General features: G+C 46.7%; 1 protein-coding gene, 1 long non-coding RNA gene and 1 other non-coding gene across 5 annotated transcripts in view; 2 read left to right on the top strand and 1 right to left on the bottom strand.

Annotated features, from left to right (window-relative positions):
* Nucleotides 1-434: 434 nt before the first annotated feature.
* Nucleotides 435-531, bottom strand: LOC117200248 (small nucleolar RNA SNORA40). The gene has a single exon (XR_004481728.1). It is a non-coding gene; the product is annotated as a small nucleolar RNA SNORA40 (small nucleolar RNA).
* A 7260-nt stretch (nt 532-7791) lies between these two features.
* On the top strand, nt 7792-15918 carry LOC125961458 (uncharacterized). Its single transcript, XR_007472199.1, has 3 exons — nt 7792-8547; nt 10203-12448; nt 13405-15918. It is a non-coding gene; the product is annotated as an uncharacterized LOC125961458 (long non-coding RNA).
* Nucleotides 15919-18096: 2178 nt separating this feature from the next.
* ARID1A (AT-rich interaction domain 1A) overlaps nt 18097-23847 on the top strand; it is a 73398-nt gene continuing 67647 nt past the window's right edge. Inside the window, exon 1 of one of the 3 annotated variants that reach the window (XM_033422494.2) lies at nt 18097-18115. Coding sequence is in view for 2 of the 3 variants with exons in the window: in XM_004266634.4 (XP_004266682.1) it covers nt 21622-22764 (1143 nt within the window). In the remaining variant the exon portion in view is untranslated. Of the gene's footprint in view, nt 18116-19240; nt 22765-23847 lie in introns of those variants that run through there. The other 2 variants (XM_004266634.4, XM_012531902.3) reach the window with 2 other exon arrangements.

Raw genomic sequence — 23847 nt, 5'->3', positions numbered from 1 at the left:
TCTTTGATCTCCAATGAAATATGGACACACTTCAAAATTCCCCACCTGTAATCTTTGGGATCCAATTTCCTCAAGCGATTTACTTTAGGACCATGTTTAGGGTCAGGAGATGGATCTGCCTGGTTCTGAATTTGACACCCTCTAAAAACGTATTAGGTTCAAATCATTTTCACTCCTAAGCCATCACACCCTAGAACAGTACAGATCATTGGGATATGCCAATACCTTTTAAAATTATCCAGACACTGTGTTCAAGATAAAAGCCTAAAAAAAGAAGCCATCTTTGTTTCATGTCAACATTAAAATTAGAGTACTAAATCAATACAGCTGATAATTTAAAAGCTTAAGATATGAGGGAAATTATCAGCTCTATAGTCCTGGAAGCAATCTTTATGTTTATCAATACACCCCCATCACTTGACTCTCTTAGGTATCATGTTCCTTCTTATCTGTATCAAAACTCATACTGAACAATGAGTTCTGGGTTGCAAAAGAGGATTATAGATTTGTTTTTGTTATTGCTTTATGGCAATTCTTTGTATATGGGATGAGAAGGTCATCAATAGTAAGGAAGACCACTAGTGAAAAAACATGACCTCATTATTTTGATGAGAAGTCTACATGGATACATTAGTATGAATAAGATATATTAGTAGTCATTGCAATAGGAACTGTAAGTAACAGAAGAAAATTAACTGTTTCAACTCTCAGTCATCCCTAAATCAACTGATACTCTTGCTAGTTTTAATTAGTGAGTATACTTATTATATAATTTGTATAAGCAGCTGTGGTTGCAGTCAGGACAAATCATGTTTGATATGTTCTAGTATAACATGATACTTTATTTTTCTTTCTTTCTTTCTTAATATTTATTTGGCTGCGCTGGGTCTTAGTTGTGGTGTGCGGGATCTTTGTTGCATCATGTGGAATCTTTAGTTGCGGCTTGCGAACTCTTAGTTGTGGCATGCGGGATCTAGATCCCTGACCAGAGATCGAACCCAGGCCCCCTGTGTTGGGAGCACGGAGTCTTAGCTACTGGACCCCCAGGGAAGTCCCTAACATGATATGTTAGATGTACTTTTTTTAAAAAAACTTTTCTTAATGGCTTTCTTTTTTTAAATTAATTAATTAATTTTATTTATTTATTTGACTATGTTGGGTCTTCATTGCTGTGCGTGGGCTTTCTCTAGTGGAGGCGAGCAGGGACTGCTCTTCGTTGTGGTGCTCTTCTCATTGCCGTGGCTTCTCTTGTTGCGGAGCACGGGCTCTAGGCGCACGGGCTTCAGTAGTTGTGGCACGCGGGATCAGTAGTTGTGGCGCACAGGCTTAGTTTCTCTGCGGCATGTGGGATCTTCCCAGACCAGGGCTTGAATCCGTGTCCCCTGCAGTGGCAGACGGATTGTTAACCCCTGCGCCACCAGGGAAGCCCTAGATGTACTTCTTCCACTGAGAATGACTTTAACAGTTCTACTGTAAATTTCCACAGTAACATAAAATAAAACTGAGTTTAAAAAGTGTCTGCTGACTTGTCGACACCGTAATAATGGTATTTGCACCCATAGCTGTTTATGAGTATTACTGTAAATACTATACAGTTTCAAGGCATTTTGCTCTGGGCTTTACTATTCCGTGTATCATGAATCATCCAACTCCTCAGTTATCTCTTGGACTTTCTAGTATTTTGAATGGCAATCTCTCTCAAGGGAGCCCTTCTAATTGCAGAATCTGTGCCTAGTATCCTTGGATTTGCTGGTTCAGCATGAGCATGAATTGATTAGTCTATGTATCCACATGTCTTATGGAACGTGTATTTCCTGTGTTCGCCATCTGCCAAATTGGAGCAGCATTTGGACCAGAAGATATTATCCTTCCTCTGATTTACTGTCTCTCTGAATAGAACCTCTTACTTAAATTTGGTTTGGTCAAAGGTCATTAATAGAAGGCTTTTTTTTTAATAAGGCTTTTGAAAAAATTCAGTATAACTGATGATTCCACAACAAAGCAAAGAATCCCCAAAACTGCAATATTGAGTGAGATGGCATGCCTTCAAATCTTGAATAGTATCATGGGAAGTCCATCTTTAGTCATTCCACAGATTGATCACCTCTTTTTTTTTTAATTTTTAAAAAATTTACTTATTTTATTATTTATTTAGTTTTGGCAGTGTTGGGTTTTCATTGCTGCGCGCGGGCTTTCTCTAGTTGCGGCGAGCGGGGGCTACTCTTCGTTGCGATGCACAGGCTTCTCATTGCGGTGGCTTCTCTCATTGTGAAGCACGGGCTCTAGGTGCGCGAGCTTCAGTAGTTGTAGCACATGGGCTCAGTAGTTGTGGCTCATGGGCTCTAGAGCGTAGGCTCAGTAGTTGTGGCGCACGGGCTTAGTTGCTCCGCAGCATGTGGGATCTTCCCGGAGCAGGGCTCGAACCCGTGTCCCCTGCAATGGCAGGCAGATTCTTAACCACTGCGCCACCAGGGAAGTCCCCAATCACTTCTCTTAATTTATCACTCAATAGCATTTATTGAACACCCTTGTGGCGGGCACTTGCAAATGCTGTAAATACAAAGGCAGTAAGCTAAGCTCCTTGCCCTCATGGAGCTCACAGACTGCCAACTATTACTATGTGTGATAATGCTACAATAGAGGCACATAAATGTTTGAATATTATGCGAAAAATGATTTTGGGAAAGACCACTATAATATATTTTAGGGATACAAAATGTGGGGAACAAATCATTCTTGGGTTTAGGATTCCTTATTTTGTTTGTTATTAGATATTTACTAAAACATATTTTAATGCCTTCTGTATGCTGGGAGTTGTGCTTGATGAAAAATTACATGTGGTCTCTGCCCCAATGAAGGAGATAGACAGACATTTTAAAATGTAGAATTCGATATTTTCAAAGCTAAAAAGAGAAGTTCAAGGTGTCCTGCAAAACTACAAGGAATTTAGATAGAAGGAAAGCCACTAACGGGACTTCCCTAGTGGTCCAGTGGCTAAGACTTCATGCTTGCAACGCAGGGGGCCCAGGTTTGGTACCTGGTTAGGGAACTAGATCCCACATGCCAAAACTAAAGATCCCGCATGCTGCAACTAAGACCTGGCACAGCCAAATAAATAAATAAATAAATATTTTTTTTAAAAAGAAGGAAAGCCACCAAGCATATTGTATGTTATCTATTGCTATATAACAAATAATTTCCAAAATTAGAAGCTTCAGACAACAATAAACATTTATTATTCCATATAGTTTCTACAGGTCAGGAGTTCAGGAATGTCTAAGTGTTGTGGTTCTGAGACTTTCATGAGTTTTGTAGTCAAAGTGTCGGTCGGGACTGCAGTCATCTGAGACTTAACTGAGGCAGAAAGAGCCAATTCCAAGATGGCTTATTCACCTGGCTGTTGGCAGGAGGCCTCAGTTCTTTGCCTCATGGACTACTTTATAGGGTTGCTTGTCTTCAAGGCATAGCCACTAGTTTCCTCTAGAAAGAGTGATCTGAGAGAGTAACGAAGAAGCCACAAGTCTTTTATGAATTGCCTCAGAAATCGTATACCTGGGACTTCCCAGGTGGTCCAATGGTTAAGACTCTGTACTCCCAATGCAGGGGGCCAGGGTTTGATCCCTGGTTAGGGAACTAGATCCCACATGCTGCAACTAAGAGTTCGCAAGCCACAACTAAAGATTCCTCATGCGCAACGAAGATCCCACAGGTGGCAACGAAGATCCCCCATGCCACAACTAAGACCCGGTGCAGCCAAATAAGTTAATTAATTAATTAATTAATTAATATTAAAAAAAAAGCAATCGTATGTCTTTATTTCCACACTACCCTACTGGTTCCAGAGGTCATCCCTATCAGCATGAGAGGGGACACGGATAGCAGGAGGTAAGGACCATCGAAGGCCATCTTGGAGGCTGACTACCACATGTATGAATCTTCAAATGCAAGCTTGCTGAAATCAGACTTTTCAGAAGAACCCAATGTAGTTTAAAAAAAACCCACCAAGGATGGAGTTGGTCAGAGAATCATGGAATGGCATAACCAACTGGGTAGAAGCAGTTTAGGCAGAAACTCTAATACAGTAGATATAGATATATATTGATAGATAGCTAATTATAGCATAAAACTAACCTAAAGCAGAAACAGAAAATGGAAGAAAGACCATGAATTAATTGAGGCACTAGAATTGGTGTTTGTCACAATTAAAGGGAAAAAAGGAAGAAAAATTAAAGAATTAAAGACTTTAAAAGTTGCTGTAAATATTAAAAAAGAACTCAGAAAAGCACGGTTCTATTGTCATTCATTCATTATGGACTATGCCACTGACTGACTGACAAAGCTTGTAAATGGCTCCTACGATTCAAATCGTCTCTTAGTATCATCACAGAAGATCTTGTCCCCTTTAAGCAAGGTTGACCCCTCTACCTATCTTTCGATAACAGTTGTTTTAGGAAATTGCCTAAGATTTCCTCTTATTGAACTACACTTGTACTTGTTCTCACCAAAGTCTCAACGTTGTACTATATCAGTTCAACATTTGCCTTTGCACTCCGGATGGGGTGTTCATATCCCTAACTGCCTAGCAGGATCTAGTTCCCCGACTAGGGTTCAAACCCGGCCCCCCTGCATTGGGAGCCCAGAGTCTTACCCAGTGGACCACCAGGGGAGTCCCCCATCAGGTGGCTTTAGATCTGCTCTTATGAAACCCAACCCTGGCCTTTAAACAAGTTGGCCTTTGGTCTCAGCTGGGCTAGTCCAAGTCTCCTGACCACCCCCTCAGAGGGAGATTCTAGCAACTGGGAAGAACCACTTCCACTTTATCTTCTAATGATAACTGACAATTACAAGCACAGCTGGTTGGTTACATTTATTGCCAGTAGGTCCATGGTCAAGTTGGCCTCAATTACTCTGCTGAATACATGCTGATTACTCTATTATTACCTCTTAGCAACAGTATAAGGAAGGCAACCTGACTTAATAGAAAGGATGCAGAATCTGAGAGTAGCTTTCTAGGTCTGGGAACCAGAGAGAGGGAGGTGAGTGGAGGTGGAGAGATGGGCAACCCTAGTCCTTAACCCTCCTTATTTACCCAGGGGCACCCAGATTCCCTATCTCTCCTTTCCCTCAATACACAGGACTTGAAGTGTCCCTTACCCACTCCAGTCTGACCTCCGCCATTCCAGAGCAAGCTGGACCAGATGTGCATGTGACTGAGTTTTGACCATGCAATTGAGGTGAAATCCTAAGAGAGGGCAAAGCAACAATATGAAAGGAACCCAAGTCTCTGATTGACCAGGTGCAGCAGAGCTACCTGCTGCTCAGCATCTTCCAGACTGTTATTTGAGAAATAAACTTCTGTTTTCTCATTTTTAAAAAGAAAAAAAGAGTACAGACACCTTTTTTTTTTTTGAATTTTTGAATTTTATTTTATTTTATTTTTATACAGGAGGCTCTTATTAGTCAGAATAGAGACTCTTGATTAAGGGTTGGATTCGAATATCAGCTCTTAAACTTAACACTCCTGTGACCCAGTTAAGTTCCTTTAATATCTATTAGCTTCAGTTTTCCATAGGTGTAAAGTAAGGTTGTTATATATTTCACAGCACTGTTCAAGGTATAGGAAAGAAAATATGTACACCTGGCGTATAGTGGACACTCTATATTTATTTATTTATTTTATTTAAAACTTTATTTTTAAATTTATTTTTGGCTGCATTGGGTCTTTGTTGCTGCGCGCGGGCTTTCTCTAGTTGCATTGAGCGGGGGCTACTCTTCGTTGTGGTGCGCGGGCTTCTCATTGCGGTGGCTTCTCTTGTTGCGGAGCACGGGTTCTAGGCGCGTGGGCTTCGGTAGTTGCGGCACGTGGGCTCTAGAGCGCAGGCTCAGTAGTTGTGGCACACGGGCTTAGTTGCTCCCCGGCATGTGGGATCTTCCTGGGCCAGGGCTCGAACTCATGTCCCTTGCACTGGCAGGCTGATTCTTAACCACTGCTCCACCAGGCAAGTCCCTAGTATATTTTAATATTTCCCAAAATGCATTACTTTGCACTCTATTTCTTAATGCTAACAATGACCGAGAAAATAACAAGAGCTTAAAGTATATTTGCTATATGTTTCAAGAAGGCAGGGATCAATTTTATTTAAAATAATTTTTTTGTGGGGGGACTGCGCTGCGCAGCATCTGGAATCCTATTTCCCTGACCAGGGATCAAACCCATGTTCCCTGCATTGGAAGCATGGAGTCTTAACCATTGGACCACTAGGGAAGTCCCTAAAATATTTCATTAAAGGCAGATTTTTAAACATCTTACACTTAAGGGGATTAGTTTAAATTAATTAGAAAACTAATTCAGAATTTTCACGTTCTTCAAAGGTGTTAGATAAATGAAGATTTTCTAAATTATAATAGCAAAGTCAGAATAAATACCTGTTTATGTTGACAAGTCTTCTAAATGTGTCTTTAGATCTGGTTGGTTGCTTTGACCCCCAAGCAAGAGAGAATAAATAATGCATTCCTCTACAAGCTGACTAACCATAAAAGTGTAACAAGTTCCCATTGGTATGCCCAGACCTGTGGAAGAGAAAATGAGTAGAAAATAAGAAAGGTATGTAGCACCTTGTTCTGACTTCCCAAGGATTAAAGGATGATCATATGAACAAACCCACAATGTAAATTATTTATACTGTTGAATAATATGAAACTATATAAATTAACAAAGATTATATATAAGAACAATTTCTAAGCAATTCCTAACACATATAAGCTATTGTTTAAGAATTCAATAATATCTTGAAGTCCATTAATGCTATAGTTCTCACCTTTTGAGATACCTCTGTGGCTCTTAGGGGGTTATTTGTTACTCAAGGGTCAAAGTAAGTTGAAAGCAGAAAGTTCTGCAAGACTACCAGCCAGGAACACATGAATCTATCTGCTTTTCTTCCTTACTGTCCAAGACAGCAGGGTCTTTCTTGTCTGATTCACTCAGGAAGAGCAGGACTCTTCAAGACACGCTGAGAGAATCCACCAAGCACATGACAGGTTGGTTAGGGCTGCAGGCTACCATTATATACCTTCCCTCCCATCCCCTCCAGGGCAAAACCCCATGAGAGCTGAACCTTGTCTGTCTTATGTACAGCGTACAGCACAGGGCTGGCATGTAGTAGTATTCAACCATTTCCTAAATGAACATGATAGAGTGGCAATGAGAACTTGAGGTAACTGGAGCCTTAATTTGGAAAGCATTTCCCAGGCATAAAGGCATGACCTGGGGATATATAAGCTACTCAAGGAGTACAGCGCAGTGTACAACAATCTGTAATGGAGCTATATGCCCCCAAATGAACTCAGACAAGGTCCCAAATCCAGGCACAGGCATCTAGGGAAAATGATTTTGTTACCATGCTAGTTTTTCTTTGGGACTGATAATTTATGTTTCATAACAGAAATTTGGCTTTGGGCAGCTTCATTTATTTATTAAAAAAATTTTTTTGTTTTTGCGGTATGTGGGCCTCTCACTGTTGTGGCCTCTCCCGTTGCAGAGCACAGGCTCTGGACGCGCAGGCTTAGCGGCCATGGCTCACGGGCCCAGCCGCTCCGCGGCATGTGGGATCTTCCTGGACCGGGGCACGAACCCGTGTCCCCTGCATCGGCAGGTGGACTCTCAACCACTGCGCCACCAGGGAAGCCCCCAGCTTCATTTATTAAAGAAGAACATCATGATTTTGGAGAACAGAACACCGTTTTCCTTGTGTTGCTGTTCAGTAGGGCAGAATGTTTAGACCGACCCTCTTTTTTACAGAAGTAACTTAGCATACCCAAATGTCTAAGTACACAACTGTTATGCTGCTGGAAGTGGCAAGAGAAAACAATCCAGGTAGAAATGAACAGGAAAAGATGTTTAGGTTCCCTGTTCTGTGAAGAGTAATGTAGGGAAATGAAAGTGAACTGGAGAGGAAGAGAAATGGGAGCTGAAGAAACAGCCAAGAATCAGGAAGAGAGATTGCAAAACATGCCCCCTTTAGCCCCAAGTGCATTTGCATTTGCCTCTTTCTCTGCCTTTTGGTTGTTTGGAGGTGCCAGGCATGCGTTGCCACATGGCACACCCTCGACCTCTCCTGGTCACACTCTGTCATGAGTCACAACCTTGAGTCCTGTGGAAACAGCAAAGAGCTGGGCTCTCGGGGAGGAAGACAGTGCCTGACCCAGTGTCCACTACTTCAAGAAATGGGCATAAGGTGGCAGCACTGGTAGTGCCTGCAGGTGTTGTGGAGAGAAACTTGGCCAAGGGCCAGCTGTACTTGAGCTGCTAAGTCCCAGGGAAAAGATGGAAAAGGGGAACTCTGTTAAAGACCTCCTTATTAGGGTAGTAAGTGATGGAAGGAAAAAGGCTTCTCCTGGGGAAGCAGTGGCACCAGGAGCTCCACTAGGAGGAATGCGTGATGAGGTCACATTGCCTGGCACCCATACGTCTGTTAAAAGAATAACTGCCACTTATGAGGAAGGATTAAGACGGACTGATGAACAACATGGATGAATCTTGAAAACATGGTAAGTGAAAGAAGCCAATCACAAAAGATGTGTACTGTACAATTCTGCTTACGTGAAATGTCCAGCACAGGCAAAGCTATAGAGACAGAACGTAGGTGAGTGATCGCCTAGGGCTTGAGACTGGGGACAAAGAGGGGGTGACTGCTAAAGGGTTTCACTCTAGGTTGATGAAATGTTCTAAAATTGATTGTGGTGATGGTTGCACAACTCTGAATAAGCTAAAAACCATTGAATTCTGCACTTTAATGGAGAAATTGTAATGAAACCTCAATAAAGCTGTTACTTTTTAAAAAACAAATATTTAATTAAACCCAGAGAGGAAAGGTTATAACGTGAGTGCATTCTTAACCCTTCTCTCCCTCCCTGGTCCTTTGAATACCTATGGTTTCAATAGGGATGAGAGGCATGCCTTTTCCTGGAATCACCCATTTCTAAGCCAGTGCCTCTTAAACTTTAATTTGCATACAGATCACCTGTGGATCTTGTCAAAATGCAGAATCTGTTTCAGAAGGTCTGAAGTGGAGCCTAAGACTGTGCATTTCTAAGAAGCTCCTAGGTGATCTTGAAGCTGCTGGTCCTAGAATTACACTTGGAATAGAGAGACTCTAAGAGACTCATTGAAATTATATTTGTTCTTTGATTGAGATTAGTATTATGTCAGCTCTGTACTGAAGTTAAAATGCCAAGTAAATATTTTTATTTTGACTTGCTAGTGGCACAACATATATATGATGCTTCTAACAACAGTTAATACAGGTATCTTGAAAAAGTACATTACTAACATTATGGTATTTTATTATCCATTTTTATTGAAAAGTTCAGGATTTGGAACTGTAAGAGAACTGGGTTTGAATCCTGGCTCTATCATTAACCAATGTCATGGCCTTGGACTATCTGAGTTTCAGTTTCTTTGTGTATAGAATGGAGATACTAATACCTATCTCAGCGGATTTTTGGGAGTGCTGGAGACTATGGCACACACATTATACTCACTCTTGAGATAACTACTATTATTGTCATCATATTTGTGTGAGGTGGGAGAGCTACCACATTTCCTTCTCTGGATCTCGCATCACTCCATATTTTCTTTAAAACCTCCTAAATCTTGAAATTTTGGTTGTGTGGGAGATGATTCTCAAAGATTATTTTTCTTTATCTGCCTAAAGAAGGTGTTGTTTGGAGCTCTAGTAAAATCCATACGGAATATAATTTTTAATACGTAGATGTCTACTTTCTTTTTTGTGGGAGGGTTCGTTCTTTTATTAAGAGATTCAAAGAAAAAGTTCAAGATTTTTTTTTTTTTTTTTTTGCGGTACGCGGGCCTCTCACTGTTGCCTCTCCCGTTGCGGAGCACAGGTTCTGGACGCGCAGGCCCAACGGCTGTGGCTCACAGGCCCAGCCGCTCCGCAGCATGTGGGATCCTCCCGGACCAGGGCGCGAACCCGTGTCCCCTGCCTCGGCAGGCGGATTCTCAACCACTGCGCCACCAGGGAAACCTGTTCAGGATGTTTAATAAGGAATTTTGGTCTCCCTGATTCTCTAGTGTTAAGCTGGAATAATTCAACATCAATGACTTATTTTTGTTTAAAAAAATTTTCAAACTGAGTTACTCAATTTCACTTTAGGGCCTCTGCTATTTTCCTTTTCCTTTACAGGTACAGCAGGCAAGTTCTTCTAATGCTTGGCCCTCAGGGAAGCCTACAGAGAGAGGCAATTCGGAAAACCCTGTTTTGGAACAGAGCTGCTCCTCAATAGCTCCGCATGGAAGAGGAATTCCTGCCACAAATGACAAGACATCACAGGCACACAGCTTGGACTAGAGTGAGGACTGCTGCTTCTTCCTTCTTGTGGTGCTCTGACCTGGGAGGCCCATGGACTACAGTATTAGGCAAGCACCCAGGTGCCTTGTTCCTCCATGTTATACTTGGGCTGCAGTCTGAATGTTGTAGACTTGCAAGGGACTGCCCAATGTATTTGCTTCCTTTTGTTTTTATAGTCTTTCGACTTTTAGGCTGACTTTATCTCCTTGATTTTCCTAGTTTCTGGAAGAATATGTAGCAAATACTAATTGTCACTGGCAAGTTCCCGGCATACAGCATTAGTGAAATTCATTTCTTCCTTCTTGTTAAATCATTCTTGTGTTTAAAAAAAATTTTTTTTAACACTTTTGTAAATTTAACCCCTTGCCAACACCTTTCTGTCACTGTGTACTCAGCATTAGCTATATGAAGGCCTAAGCAGTATGGAGACTTAAGAACTTGTTTTCTTCTCTATTTGTTTTTTAAATTATAGAAGACTCTAATGCTGTCAGCTGGTAAATGTTTAGAATTTAAGGTAAACATCACTCTAACTTTTGTAAACACTGTAATAGAAAACTGGTTTTAGAGATGCAAAAACAAATCAAAAATTTTGTTTTATGGAGAATTGTGTTGAAGACATATTTTGAAATTTGAAGAAGGAAACAAGAGGTTCTATGTCTTCAGTGCAGCTTTGAATATTTAGGATTTCTTCTGTTAACTGTTCTGTTTTGTGTCACTACTGCATGAGGGCCTCAGAAAGGCTGGACTGGAAACACCAGCCCCCTGAAAGGGACAGTCACGTGTTCATGGAGTGAGGAAGTGCTAGCTGCTGGCTGGGGACTTCCCAGGTCACTAATTTTGAAAAACCCCCTAAACACTGATCTTAAAGATCCAATTCTTCTATTCAACAGCAAGGATCAAAATGTTGGAAGGCTGTATCCTGTTTCCTCATCTAGCACCAGGATTCTGGTGAAGAGTTGCAATGGAGTGGACTCTAAGTCGGCTTGTTCTTTCCTTTCTTATTCGACCAATTAAGGACATTATTTCATTTGGTGCGTCTTAGCCATTCATTTTGGTGGACAGTTGTTTCTCTTGTTATAAAGACCAATGACCATTCTAAACCCAGAGTCAGCCAAATAGGTAAAACAAATATCGCATAATTCCACATAGCTGCCTTAGGAGGACTGAGTTCTAGTCTATGCAGGAATCCCTGGCATGAGCACTGTTATGTACAGAAGCCTGAGCTTAGAGAGCAGCCAGTGTGGCATAGATTGTGACTTGTGGACATTTTTGTGCCATTTAGTCCAAGTACAATTACCCATCATGAGAGCCTATGTGACACAAACAGAAAGAGAGTAGGAGAAGATGAACAGGAGGAAAGAAGTTATCTTAATTCTATTCTCCCCAAGGGGAGAAAATGACTAAAATATAACCTGAGTGTAAGAGCATTAGTAATATTAATAATAATATCTTTGATAATTAGGCCACTGATCTCAAAGTACTTTTATTTATTTATTTATTTTAAATTTATTTATTTATTTTTGGCTGCATTGGGTCTTCGTTGCTGCGTGCGGGCTCTCTCTGGTTGCGGCGAGTGGGGGCCACTCTTCATTGTGGTGCACGGGCTTCTCACTGTGGGCTTCTCGCTGTGGTGGCTTCTTTTGTTGTGGAGCATGGGCTCCAGGCTTGTGGGCTTCATTAGCTGCAGCACACAGGCTCAGTAGTTGTGGCTCGCAGGCTCCAGAGCGCAGGCTCAGTAGTTGTGGCGCACGGGCTCAGTTGTTCCGCAGCATGTGGGATCTTCCCGGACCAGGACTTGAACCCGTGTCCCCTGCACTGGCAGGTGGATTCCCAACCACTGCACCACCACCAGGGAAGCCCTCAAGTACTTTTTTTTTTTTTTGCAGTGCGTGGGCCTCTCACTGTTGTGGCCTCTCCCATTGCGGAGCACAGGCTCCGGACACGCAGGCTCAGCGGCCATGGCCCACGGGCCCAGGCTCTCCGCGGCATGTGGGATCTTCCCGGACCGGGGCATGAACCGGTGTCCCCTGCATCAGCAGGCGGGCTCTCAACCACTGCGCCACCAGGGAAGCACCCCTCAAGTACTTTTAACATCCATTATTTTCTTTGTACTCACCAAAATCTCTTTAACGTCCCATAGAATGGGAATTGCCATGTCTTAAGTTTTTCCCTGTTCCTCTTTCCTCTTTATTCATCAACTTTCTTGGAAAATGAGGGATCTCGCCCTGAGAGTTAGGAACTTATCGATTTTGAAGGAAAAAGGCCTATCTTTCCTGTTAGTTAGAAATCATCCTACACTGTACTTTATAGGAGGTACAAAAGTAGTGTTTATTACAATTTTGTACATCACAGCAGGGTAATTGACAGAGAACCTTCCATTTACAGTAAACTGAATGAGAGGATTGACATCCAAAATCAAAAAGTGGAAACCTCTAGACTGGTTTCAAAGCATCACAGTGAAAGGACAGTCATGTGACTCACGGAGAACCTCTGCTCTGATGCTTCAGAGCATACATAGTCCATATGATTAGATTTTGTAAGTCTGAAATCTTGATCATTACAGTCTATAAATGGATATAGCCTTTTGGAAGTCTGACTTAGAATGAAAGCCTGGACCTTTGTCTCAAATATTGAGATACTATCAAATTGTAGGCTCTTTGCCTTGAATATTAGGTAGGTTATCCTCCTTTAACTCTTGTCTTCTGTTTCTTCATCCTCCACCCCCAATCACTCCCAAGAAGAACATCTCTGACAGAGTTTTCAATGTCTTTGTAGTACTTCATTCCTGTAAATTCCTTCTTCTCCATGTTTTTGTTCTGTTTTATGTAGTTTGGAAAATGACAGTGTAGAGTATGTTTGGTATAACCCTAGTCCTGGCCAGCATTTTTCATCCCTTTAAAAAAAATATATATATATTATATATATAAATATGTGTGTGTATATATATATATATATATATACACACACGGGTGTGTGTGTGTGTGTGTTCTGCGGTTGAAAGTATAGAACTAAAAACTTTATTTATTTATTTATTTAGGCCACACCTTGCAGCATGAAGGATCTTAGCACCCCGACCAGGGACAAAACCTTTGCCCCCTGCAGTGGAAGCACAGAGTCCTAACCACTGGACCACCAGGGAATTCCCTAGAAGTAAAAACTTTAAATAAAATAGAGGGCTTCCCTGGTGGCACAGTGGTTAAGAATGGCCTGACAATTCAGGGGACATGGGTTCGATCCCTGGTCCGGGAAGATCCCACATGCTGTGGAGCAGCTAAGCCTGTGCACCACAACTACTGAGCCTGCGTTCTAGAGCCTGTGAGCCATAACTACTGAAGCCCACACGCCTAGAGCCCGTGCTCCACAACAAGAGAAGCCACTGCAATGAGAAGCCTGCGCACTGCAACGGAGAGTAGTTCCCGCTCACAGCAACCAGAGAAAGCCCGCGCACGGCGACGAAGACCCAACGCAGCCAAAAATAGATAAATAGATTAAAAATAAAAAAGAAAATGTTTCTTGTATTGTTCCTGTTAAGCATTTCTCATATTTTGGCATCACACACCAAAACATGATGTCAGAGGTGTGGGGTGGGGGGGGAGCAGGTAGAGGTGAGGGAAAGACCAGGTTAGATAGTACAATGTGTGCAGTGGTGAAGAATTGACTAAATTTAATTAATCTTCAATTAGCAGATCACTGAGGATATGAATCACTCACTGGCAGTCAAAAGGTGATGTCAGTGAATGGTTATGGCTCAGCATGACTGCTTCTGTTTGCTCCTGTATTTACTCCTAGCACTATTGCTACTGCAGGGCTCTCCTATGAATTTTTTTTTTTTTTTTTTTTGCGGTACGCGGGCCTCTCCTGTGAATTTTATTGTGGGACTTTAGAAATGTCTACAGCCAAGGGTAGCATTAATAAGTACTCCAGTTGATAGTTAGAGCAAGGAACAAGTTTCTTAATAAAGTTTATAAATATGGCTTTGGACTGATCTTATTGGCAATAGTCATACTATTAATTTCTAGCTGAAAGAATCACATGCTCACAGGAGTACTGAGCCTAAGTAGAAGACTCATTTTGGTGGAAATTGGGTTAGAACAGCACATGCAACTCAAGGATTGCTGAAGAAGGGCAGGTGCATAAAGTTGCTTCATCATGAAAGGTGAATATTCAACGTGGAGACTGAGCGCCCTTGGTTAAGTTTATAAAACAGTTTCTGCCTAAACTCTCTGTAATAGTTACCAATTGTGCTAATAATGGATTACAAAAATCCTCAGTAGCCAATCAGGTTGCGACCTCCTTACTTCTAAGCATCTTCCTAGAGAATATCTTATGAAGGTTATGTAGTATCTCAATTCTCCTATGATTGCATCTTGGAAACACTGGCTGCTAGTTCATAAAAAACCAGAGAGTATGTACAGAGTCAACTAGAATCCTTCTTTTCTAGATACTTTGGACTTCCAACTTTAGCTGGGCTAAAGTGGAACGACATGAGCCATGAACTCCAGGGTTTTCTGGACAGAGTGCCATATTTTTAAGTAACCATGATTGACGGTTATGGGAAAAAAAATACTTAAATGGGCTCTTGGACTTTGTTCTGAGGTCAAAAGGGACCGCATTAAAAAATGTGTATTCTATATCCTGATCTTGGTGTTTGACACAAAAATAGTACCTAATGTTGTGTGATATTGTGTATTCTTTTGTTTGAACATAGTTTGTAGATGGACTCTATTAATGAAAACACACTGTGGTGGAGAGGAATGTGTGTGTGTGTGTGTTTCAGTGCTGTTTTTATTTATTTTTATTTTTATTTTTTTTGCGGTACGCGGGCCTCTCACTGTTGTGGCCTCTCCCGTTGCAGAGCACAGGCTCCGATGTTCAGGCTCAGCGGGCATGGCTCACGGGCCCAGCCGCTCCGCGGCATGTGGGATCTTGCCAGACCGGGTCACGAACCCGTGTCCCCCGCATCGGCAGGCGGACTCTCAACCACTGCGCCACCAGGGAAGCCCTCAGTGCTGTTTTTAAATGGCCTGTTGGGTAGGTTTGATGAAATGTGTTAGGTTATTTCACCTTTGTCTCCTGTTCTCTCCCTCCACCGTAAGACTGGAAGAACAACACACTTATACCCAAGCCTCCAGTAGTCTCTTTGGAAGGGTAGGCCAATTAGAACCAAACTGCTTGTCCCCACCCCCAGCCACTCTGGTAGGTTCTGAATCCAGTTTCAGTGTTGTTAAATTTCAGGGCAGAAAGTGATAATTTGGAAAAGTGCCAAAACCCACTGTAATTTTTCCTGGCAGCTTTCCCTTGGTGTCATTGGTAAGTTCTGCATTTCACTGGAGTACCGCACCACTACTACTACAGTACCTCGCAGCAGACTTTTTCATTTGGTCCACTTTTATCTTTGGAAGAAGCCGTTTTTCAGTAGGGATAGACGGATTTACACTCTATTAAAGCTAGTCAGAATGCTTTCCCTTAAGGGTCATTCACTTCCTGCCTTATGCTTAATAAGTTCCCTTGGATTTTCCTTGATGCTTACATAAAAAGCCTGGGATGATCATGCTGGGGTATTCTCTTGAGGCGGCTGTGTTGCACACTTGCTGTTTTAGGCTCCTATCCTGTTTCACAGGACTGCATGCCTACCTCCCTCCATTTTGTCAGTGCTCACTGGGTTTTTCCTTCTCTTTCCACCTCTCTTCTACAGACTTGTGTTGGAGCAAAAGACTCCATTCCAGATCCATTCCAGAGTTACTATGAGAAACTTCCCCACTCTCTGACTTTTTTTCCTATCTCAGTAAAATGGCAGTGTAAGAAAGCTCTATGCAGTCAGGGCTGAAAGAAATACCCACCTAGAATATTTGATTTTCCTTCTGATTTTCTTCTCTACTCTCAACTTTCAAAAATTTCCCCTACAATCATTTTACATGTGTGGAATTTTCTAGATTGGTTTTAAAGAATAAAGCAGAACAAATGCAGCCTGGATTGGTTTAATATGGGAAGTCAAAGAAAACAGACTTTTACTGTTCCTGAGCAATACCTTCAGTATTCAGATTGGTGACCTTATCTTTCCTTGGTAGTGTTGTTAGTGTTTAGCTCTCCAAATCTAAAAACAGCTTTGTGTAATAAGTACCAAACACAAAATTGTCTTGTCTCTTCTGATGGACTGTAAAGTGGCTTTCAAGCTTCTTTGTAAGTAGGTTTTTCATATCTGCACTATTTTTGTGTCCGTTGGTGAACACAAACCTTCAGTGAGGCTCAGGAGAAATGCCCAAATTCCTGATCTGCCCAGTGGTTTTATAAAACTCGAGTCTGGGTTGGTTTGTTTGTCTTTAAAATATTATTAATAGTTTTACTCTATCTTCTACAAAAGAATCGTCAACAAGCTCACCAATGAGATAAGTGGTTACGGAAAATGTATATATTAGAGTGTGAGAGAGCTTGTGCTTTTTCCCTCATGTTAGATTGACTCTGGGTGCTTGCTTTGTTTGAAACCCATCACAAACCAAACTAGCCTGGACCTTTATTTATTTAATTTTATTTTAGATTTCAGTTTTGGGGTAGGTGATGGTGAGGGTAATTCTTATTTTATATTGGTACAAAAAAAGCAAGTTGACTTATACCTAAGGGTTTTTTTGCAGAGCTACTCTTTTGGCGAAGAAAAAAAAAAGCCTCATTCAGAAATTAACATTTCTCAAAATGTGTTCCTTATTATTCTGAAATGTAAGTTCCTTCAAATTGTTTATTTTAAAACTCTGAGATGAATGGAAGAAGGATCTAGACAAGGAGTTGTTGAGCGCCCACCATGCTTGATACCTCTGGGGTTGCTCCTTTGGAATTCTAGGTGCTGGGCAAGCGCAATTTTACCAGGGCTGTTGAGCGCCATTCGGACTCCATTCCATTTTTCTCCGTGGCGATCCAGTTCGTATCTTACAGCTCCCGCCTGGAAGCCGGTAATGTAATGAATTGCCTTGACTCTTGCTTCAATCCACTTTCCTCGCTTAATATGCAGTCCAAAGTTTTGCAGCTCGCTGTCAGATGGTACTGCTACACTTTCACACTGCTCCCAAAGCCTCCGCTGGGGCTGTTTCAGAACACGGAGTTACAAACTTTAAGAAACAGACAGCTCCAGACGGAAATCCACGCCAGGCTTTGAGCTCTGCTTCTGGCTTCCGTCAACTGACATAGTTGCCCTTTTGCTCAAACTCGCAGCTCCAGTTCGCACTCGGGAGAGCTCCGCTGGGTATCTGCTTGCTTCGGCGCGGCGGGGACGCGTGTGAGGCTACGAGCCGGCGCTCCACCTATTTCGCCGCGCCTTAGTTCAGAACCGAGGCAAACCTTCACTTGGGTCCCTGGGCTTAAACGTCTTCCTTCAAAAAGAGTGGGGAAAGGAAGGAGCCGGGCCCGATCTTTTGTTTGTTTGTTGAATTTTGTATTTCGGACACTTGGGAAGCAAATTGCCAGAGAGGAAGGGCTGTCCTCCCTGCAAACGTTTCCCTCTCTTAGCAAACCCTCCAGGCCTCGGTTCCACATTTTGCAGTTGACTGCGTGGATTTTAATAGGCTGTTCCCTTACTCTCGGGCCCAATCCATGCACACTGTGTAGCCAGATAAAATGAGAGCACATTTTCTGCCATTTTCAGTCGGTTTGTCCTGGCAGCCCTGCCCCCTTCCTTGGCTGCGGCAGCCGTGGGAGTTAATGCTGCGCGCAGAAAACTCCGCCTGATCCTCCGGGCCGGAGATCCAGTCCACGTTTGCCAGGTGCCGTGCGGTAGGGGACGGCGATAAGAACTCTCTTGTGACGGAGCGAGCGAGACTTTAGTCCGGTTTCCATGTCAACGATACAGTCCATATTTGCCATCAGGCTGTTGGTGGCAAAGGAGCTTTCGTGCGGGTAGCGCTGTCCTAGTCCTAGTTCTCCAATCGGCGCCGGGATTCCTGAGCTGCCTAGGTGTGGGGTTAAAAGGCAGGGGCCGTGGGGGAGAAAACTCCACCAGCGGGAGGACCCACAGCCCCAAACCCGGGTCTCGGAGCTTGGGCCGGCCACGTGCCCTGTTCCTCCCCTCCCCCCCTTTCCCGCAGCCATTACCCCTAGGGAAAGCTGATGGGCCAGTTTCTAAGAAAGTTCCCGTCAACTCGGGATAGTGATGTGGGGCTGTAAGGGTAGGGGTGGAAGAGGACCCTAAAGGATTTGAGATTAAAAAAAAAAAAGTGGGAAAGGAGAAATCCGACATTACTACCTCCTCCAACCCAGGTGGAGAGATTTTTTGCGCACTTTATTGCTAGACAAAAATGGTGGCTGTTTTCAAAACAGCCTGCCCACGTGTCGGACAGGGATTTTGGCACTTTCCAAATTTCACAGCCATTGAAGAAAGGGGATGAGGGCTTCCTCTGGAGACAAATTCATTCTGGCTTCCAGATTGTCACTGGGCTCCAGGTTTCTCATTATACTCCACCTCTGAGGGAAATGGCAGGGTAATTGCATGTAAAAAATTCCTCATTTGTGTGCAGGACTCAGGACTGTTTGCCAGCTCAGAGGCAGTTGATTAAATAGCCAAGTCCATTTAAGAGGCAGCCTATAATCTGGTTTCTAGGACCTAATGCACCGGGCGAGTTGTTGCCCCTGAGGACTGTGAGTGAAAGGAGGGCACTGGTCCATTCCAGTCAGTCAGATCCTGGTAGGCCGGTTTGGTTCTTGGCTTGGGGGGAAAGAAAACACCAGTAGGAAGTTTTTGCTTTTTTAGTGTAAGATGCTCTTAGGTTTTCTTGGGGGTAAGAATGAGTTCAGGTTTTCGGAATTATTCACAGTGACCAGTGGCATGGCCAAAACTCCAGGGGCCTGCAGAATCTGGAAGTTCTAAGGTAATGGTTCTGTGGCCATGAAGTCTCCATTTACAGAATCTAAGGGGGAAAAAGGCTCTGGTGTCTAGTGACTAGCTGGCTTGGCCTCTCCCAAGGCAGCCTTGGGCTTGGTGAGGAGCTGGAATCCCCTCTGGCTTTTGTAGCCTGTCATGTCAGAGCATTCCAAGTCAGCCAGAGGAGGAAAAGTCTGCTGCTGGGATTCGGTGGGGCCTGTGGATCTAGAATTTTCTATGTATGCCTGCAGCTCAATCAGCATCTCTTAGAATATAATGGTAAACTTTGATGATTCTTTACAGTGTAGGACAGAAAACAAATTTGGGTTGCATCTGTTTTCTAAGTGACCTCTTAGACTGCACCTTTTCTCTCTTTAAGGCGAAAATAGTTTCCTCCATTTGGTCATCCCTCTTCTGCAGTGGTTTCTTTGAACACTTAGGTTCCTCCAGTCCCTGAAGCCTCTTCTGTGATCTGTTTACAGTTTTACAGGTACTGTCTTTGGAGACTGGGGCTCTTGGTCATTGTGGGCAAAGGTGGGGCTTGTGTTCTCCCGCTAGAAGGCTGTCATATGCCCTCAAAGTAGCTTCAGTGGTGACTATTTTAAGTCAGTGTTGAGATGACCAGCTTTGATCTCAAACCCATTCTGATCACATTGTTGAATATGGCACAACTTGACCACTGTTTTTTTTTTTTAATTAATTAATTAAAAAATTTTTGTCTGCATTGGGTCTTCGTTGCTGAGCACGGGCTTTCTCTAGTTGCCGTGAGTGGGGGCTACTCTTTGTTGCAGTGCGCGGGCTTCTCATTGCTGTGGCTTCTCCTGTTGTGGAGCACGGGTTCTAGGCACGCGGGCTTCAGTAGTTGTGGCTCACGGGTGTAGCTGCTCCGCGGCATGTGGGATCTTGCCCGGTCAGGGCTCAAACCTGTGTCCCCTGCATTGGTAGGCGGATTCTTAACCACTGTGCCACCAGGGAAGCCCGTGACCACTGTTTTTTGTTTGTTTTTAATGCTAAGTAGTTAGGGGCAGCTGTGGGGACTCTGCTGCTTTTTAAAGCCACCCTCCTCTGCTCTGACTTTAAGTGACAGGGCAGTCCCCTACACTCTGTCTTGATTCTGTAAAATGGAGATAATAGACCTCATGCCCCCAGGGCCTTGTGAGGACTGGCTAATGAGGGCAGAGGAGTGGGAAAACGGAAAGTCTAAAACAATGATCTGTCATTCCATGCAGCTTGCAAAGGGGATAAACTGTAAGGCTCAGCTGGTTCTTTGGAGCGGGTTTGTAAAAGGTTTTGAAGAAGAAAAGTGCTGTAGAGGTGCTAAGTAGCAGCCAAGAGACCAGGCCCGCTGCCAGGGGGGTCAGGCCTGGGCCGAGGCGGCCGCGGTCTCGGGCTCAGGCCAATTTTGCAGCCCCAAGTAAACTTCACGGTTGCCCGCTCCCCTACGCGCGGCCTGGAGGGGACCGACCTGGGTAGGAACGCCAGGAGGGAGGCGGCGCAGGCTCCGGAGAGGCGCGAGCTCCGGGCCGGGTTTTCCCCGAAGCCTTCGGCGGCGGCGCTGCCGAGCGAAAGCGGCAGAGGGCCTGCCGCCGCCGCGGCTGGTTCTCTCCCCTCCTCCTTTGTGAAGGGACGGGAGCGAGTCCGTTCCACGGCCTGCGCCCGCTCCGCGCTCCGCTCCGGGTTTGCCAGGCGGCCGCGACGGCGCTGGGTAAAATGGCAGTGCTGAGCCTCGTGTCGGAGTGAGGGGGACTCGGAGGAGAGTGGGGCGCTCTAGCCGCTCAGTCCGGCCGCCCGCCCGCCCGCTCGCCCGCTGCCGCGCAGCAACCTCAGCCCGCGCCGCGGCCGGGGAGGGGAGGCAGGGCGCCCGGCCCGGCCTACGCTCCGACTCTACCTCCCGGCGCCTGGGCTGCTGCCGCGCGCCCTCCAGCCCGCCCGTCCCGGGTCCCCCTCCCCCCGCTCCCTCCCTCCCTCCCTCCCTCCCTCCCCGCCCCCTCCCCCTCGCCTGCCTCCCTCCCTCCCTCCCTCCTCCTTTCTCCGGCAGCAGAAAGCGGAGAGTCACAGCGGGGCCAGGCCCTGGGGAGCGGAGCCTCCACCGCCCCCCTCATTCCCAGGCAAGGGCTTGGGGGGAATGAGCCGGGAGAGCCGGGTCCCGAGCCTACAGAGCCGGGAGCAGCTGAGCCGCCGGCGCCTCGGCCGCCGCCGCCTCCTCCTCCTCCGCCGCCGCCAGCCCGGAGCCTGAGCCGGCGGGGCGGGGGGGAGAGGAGCGAGCGAGCGCAGCGCAGCAGCGGAGCCCCGCGAGGCCCGCCCGGGCGAGTGGGGAGGGCAGCCCGGGGGATTCGGCCCCGGGGCGGGGTGGGAGGGGGAAAGAAGACGAAGACAGGGCCGGGTCTCTCCGCGGACGAGACAGCGGGGATCATGGCCGCGCAGGTCGCCCCCGCCGCCGCCAGCAGCCTGGGCAACCCGCCGCCGCCGCCCTCGGAGCTGAAGAAAGCGGAGCAGCAGCAGCGGGAGGAGGCGGGGGGCGAGGCGGCGGCGGTAGCGGCCGAGCGCGGGGAAATGAAGGCAGCCGCCGGGCAGGAAAGCGAGGGCCCCGCCGTGGGGCCGCCGCAGCCACTGGGAAAAGAGCTGCAGGACGGGGCTGAGAGCAATGGGGGTGGCGGCGGCGGCGGAGCCGGCGGCGGTGGCGGGCCCGGCGCGGAGCCGGACCTGAAGAACTCGAACGGGAACGCGGGCCCTAGGCCCGCCCTGAACAATAACCTCACGGAGCCGCCCGGCGGCGGTGGTGGCGGCAGCAGCGACGGGGTGGGGGCGCCTCCTCACTCAGCCGCGGCCGCCTTGCCGCCCCCAGCCTACGGCTTCGGGCAACCCTACGGCCGGAGCCCGTCTGCCGTCGCCGCCGCGGCGGCCGCCGTCTTCCACCAACAACATGGCGGACAACAAAGCCCTGGCCTGGCAGCGCTGCAGAGCGGCGGCGGCGGCGGGGGCCTGGAGCCCTACGCGGGGCCCCAGCAGAACTCGCACGACCACGGCTTCCCCAACCACCAGTACAACTCCTACTACCCCAACCGCAGCGCCTACCCCCCGCCCCCCCAGGCCTACGCGCTGAGCTCCCCGAGAGGTGGCACTCCGGGGTCCGGCGCGGCGGCGGCCGCCGGCTCCAAGCCGCCTCCCTCCTCCAGCGCCTCCGCCTCCTCGTCGTCTTCGTCCTTCGCTCAGCAGCGCTTCGGGGCCATGGGGGGAGGCGGCCCCACAGCGGCCGGAGGGGGAACCCCTCAGCCCACCGCCACCCCCACCCTCAACCAACTGCTCACGTCGCCCAGCTCGGCCCGGGGCTACCAGGGCTACCCCGGGGGCGACTACGGCGGCGGGCCCCAGGACGGGGGCGCCGGCAAGGGCCCGGCGGACATGGCCTCGCAGTGCTGGGGGGCTGCTGCTGCTGCTGCTGCTGCGGCGGCGGCGGCGGCCGCCTCGGGAGGAGCCCAACAAAGGAGCCACCACGCGCCCATGAGCCCCGGGAGCAGCGGCGGCGGGGGTCAGCCGCTCGCCCGGACCCCGCAGGTACACGGCTGAGTGGGGAGGGGGCTGGGGCGAGCGGGGTCCTGGGAGTGGGGGGCGGCGGCGGGGAGCAGGCCACAGCCGTGGGCTACCCCCAGTCCGGGGCCCCCACTGCTGGGGAGCTGCCATTGTCTCGCTCTTCTCTCTTAAAATGGCTGCCTGTCTGCCTTACTCTCTTTCCCTCTTTCAGCCTTTGTGTGGGGCTTTCCCTGAGGTGTCTGCTCCCCTTCTCCCTCTACCCTGGTCCCTTCCAGCTCTGGGAGTCTTCCAGGGGGTGCGAAGCAGAGTGTGCGGGAAAGGGCCCGGCCCGGGGTGACGGGGTGCTGGGGGGTCAGGTTAGGGGTATAGGCAGTGCTAGGAGGTCTGGAGTTGAGTGAACAGTTATTTGCTCACCTGCCGCTCCTCTCTGCTCCTCCCCCCACCGCCCACCTTTTTCTAGGCCGGTCCCCATCTGTGTTTTCAAGGAGGGGCCCCTCGGGCTCGGGGGGACCTCGAGGGAGGGCAGGGGCCTGCTTGGGAGCAGCTAGAGGCCGGCTGCGGTCCACCCAGGGCAGCCCGGGCCGTCTCCTGTCTTAGTCTCCGTCGGCCCAGTGGCCTGGGCTTCTCCCTGGAAGTGCTGGTAAACAGCTGAGTGATTGGAGTAGTAAGTGCAGATTGCTTTGGTTTGGGATTTGAATTATGGAGGTAAAATCCTTCTGTCAAAGCCAGGAGACAGTTGGTCTTAGGTTGACATCCTATCTGTGATCTGATTGGCTCCCCATCTCCTGCTCTTGGCCATTTATAATTGCCTCTGATGTAATGGTACAACAATCCTGATGAGCTCATAAACTTTTACACTCTGCTTTTCTGCCAGTGATAACCCAAACCATCGCTGCCACTATCTGCCTTTTATTCCAGAGCTGAAATTGGCTGTGACCTTGAGGAGGGAGGTTTAAGCAGCAATACTGTATCAGCAGGAGCAGAGTCCCAGACAGGCTGCCCTTGTTACATTGTGCCCGAAACAAAAGAGGAGGCAGTGGCATTTTGCTTGTACCTTGGATTTATTTTGCTTGTTATGTTTTATGCAGACTGAAATAGATTCTGTGT

This window comes from Orcinus orca, chromosome 1 (genome assembly GCF_937001465.1).
Source record: "Orcinus orca chromosome 1, mOrcOrc1.1, whole genome shotgun sequence".
NCBI lineage: Eukaryota > Metazoa > Chordata > Mammalia > Artiodactyla > Delphinidae > Orcinus > Orcinus orca.
The sequence above is the reverse complement of the archived record's forward strand: the minus strand, read 5'-3'. Positions and strand labels throughout refer to the sequence as shown.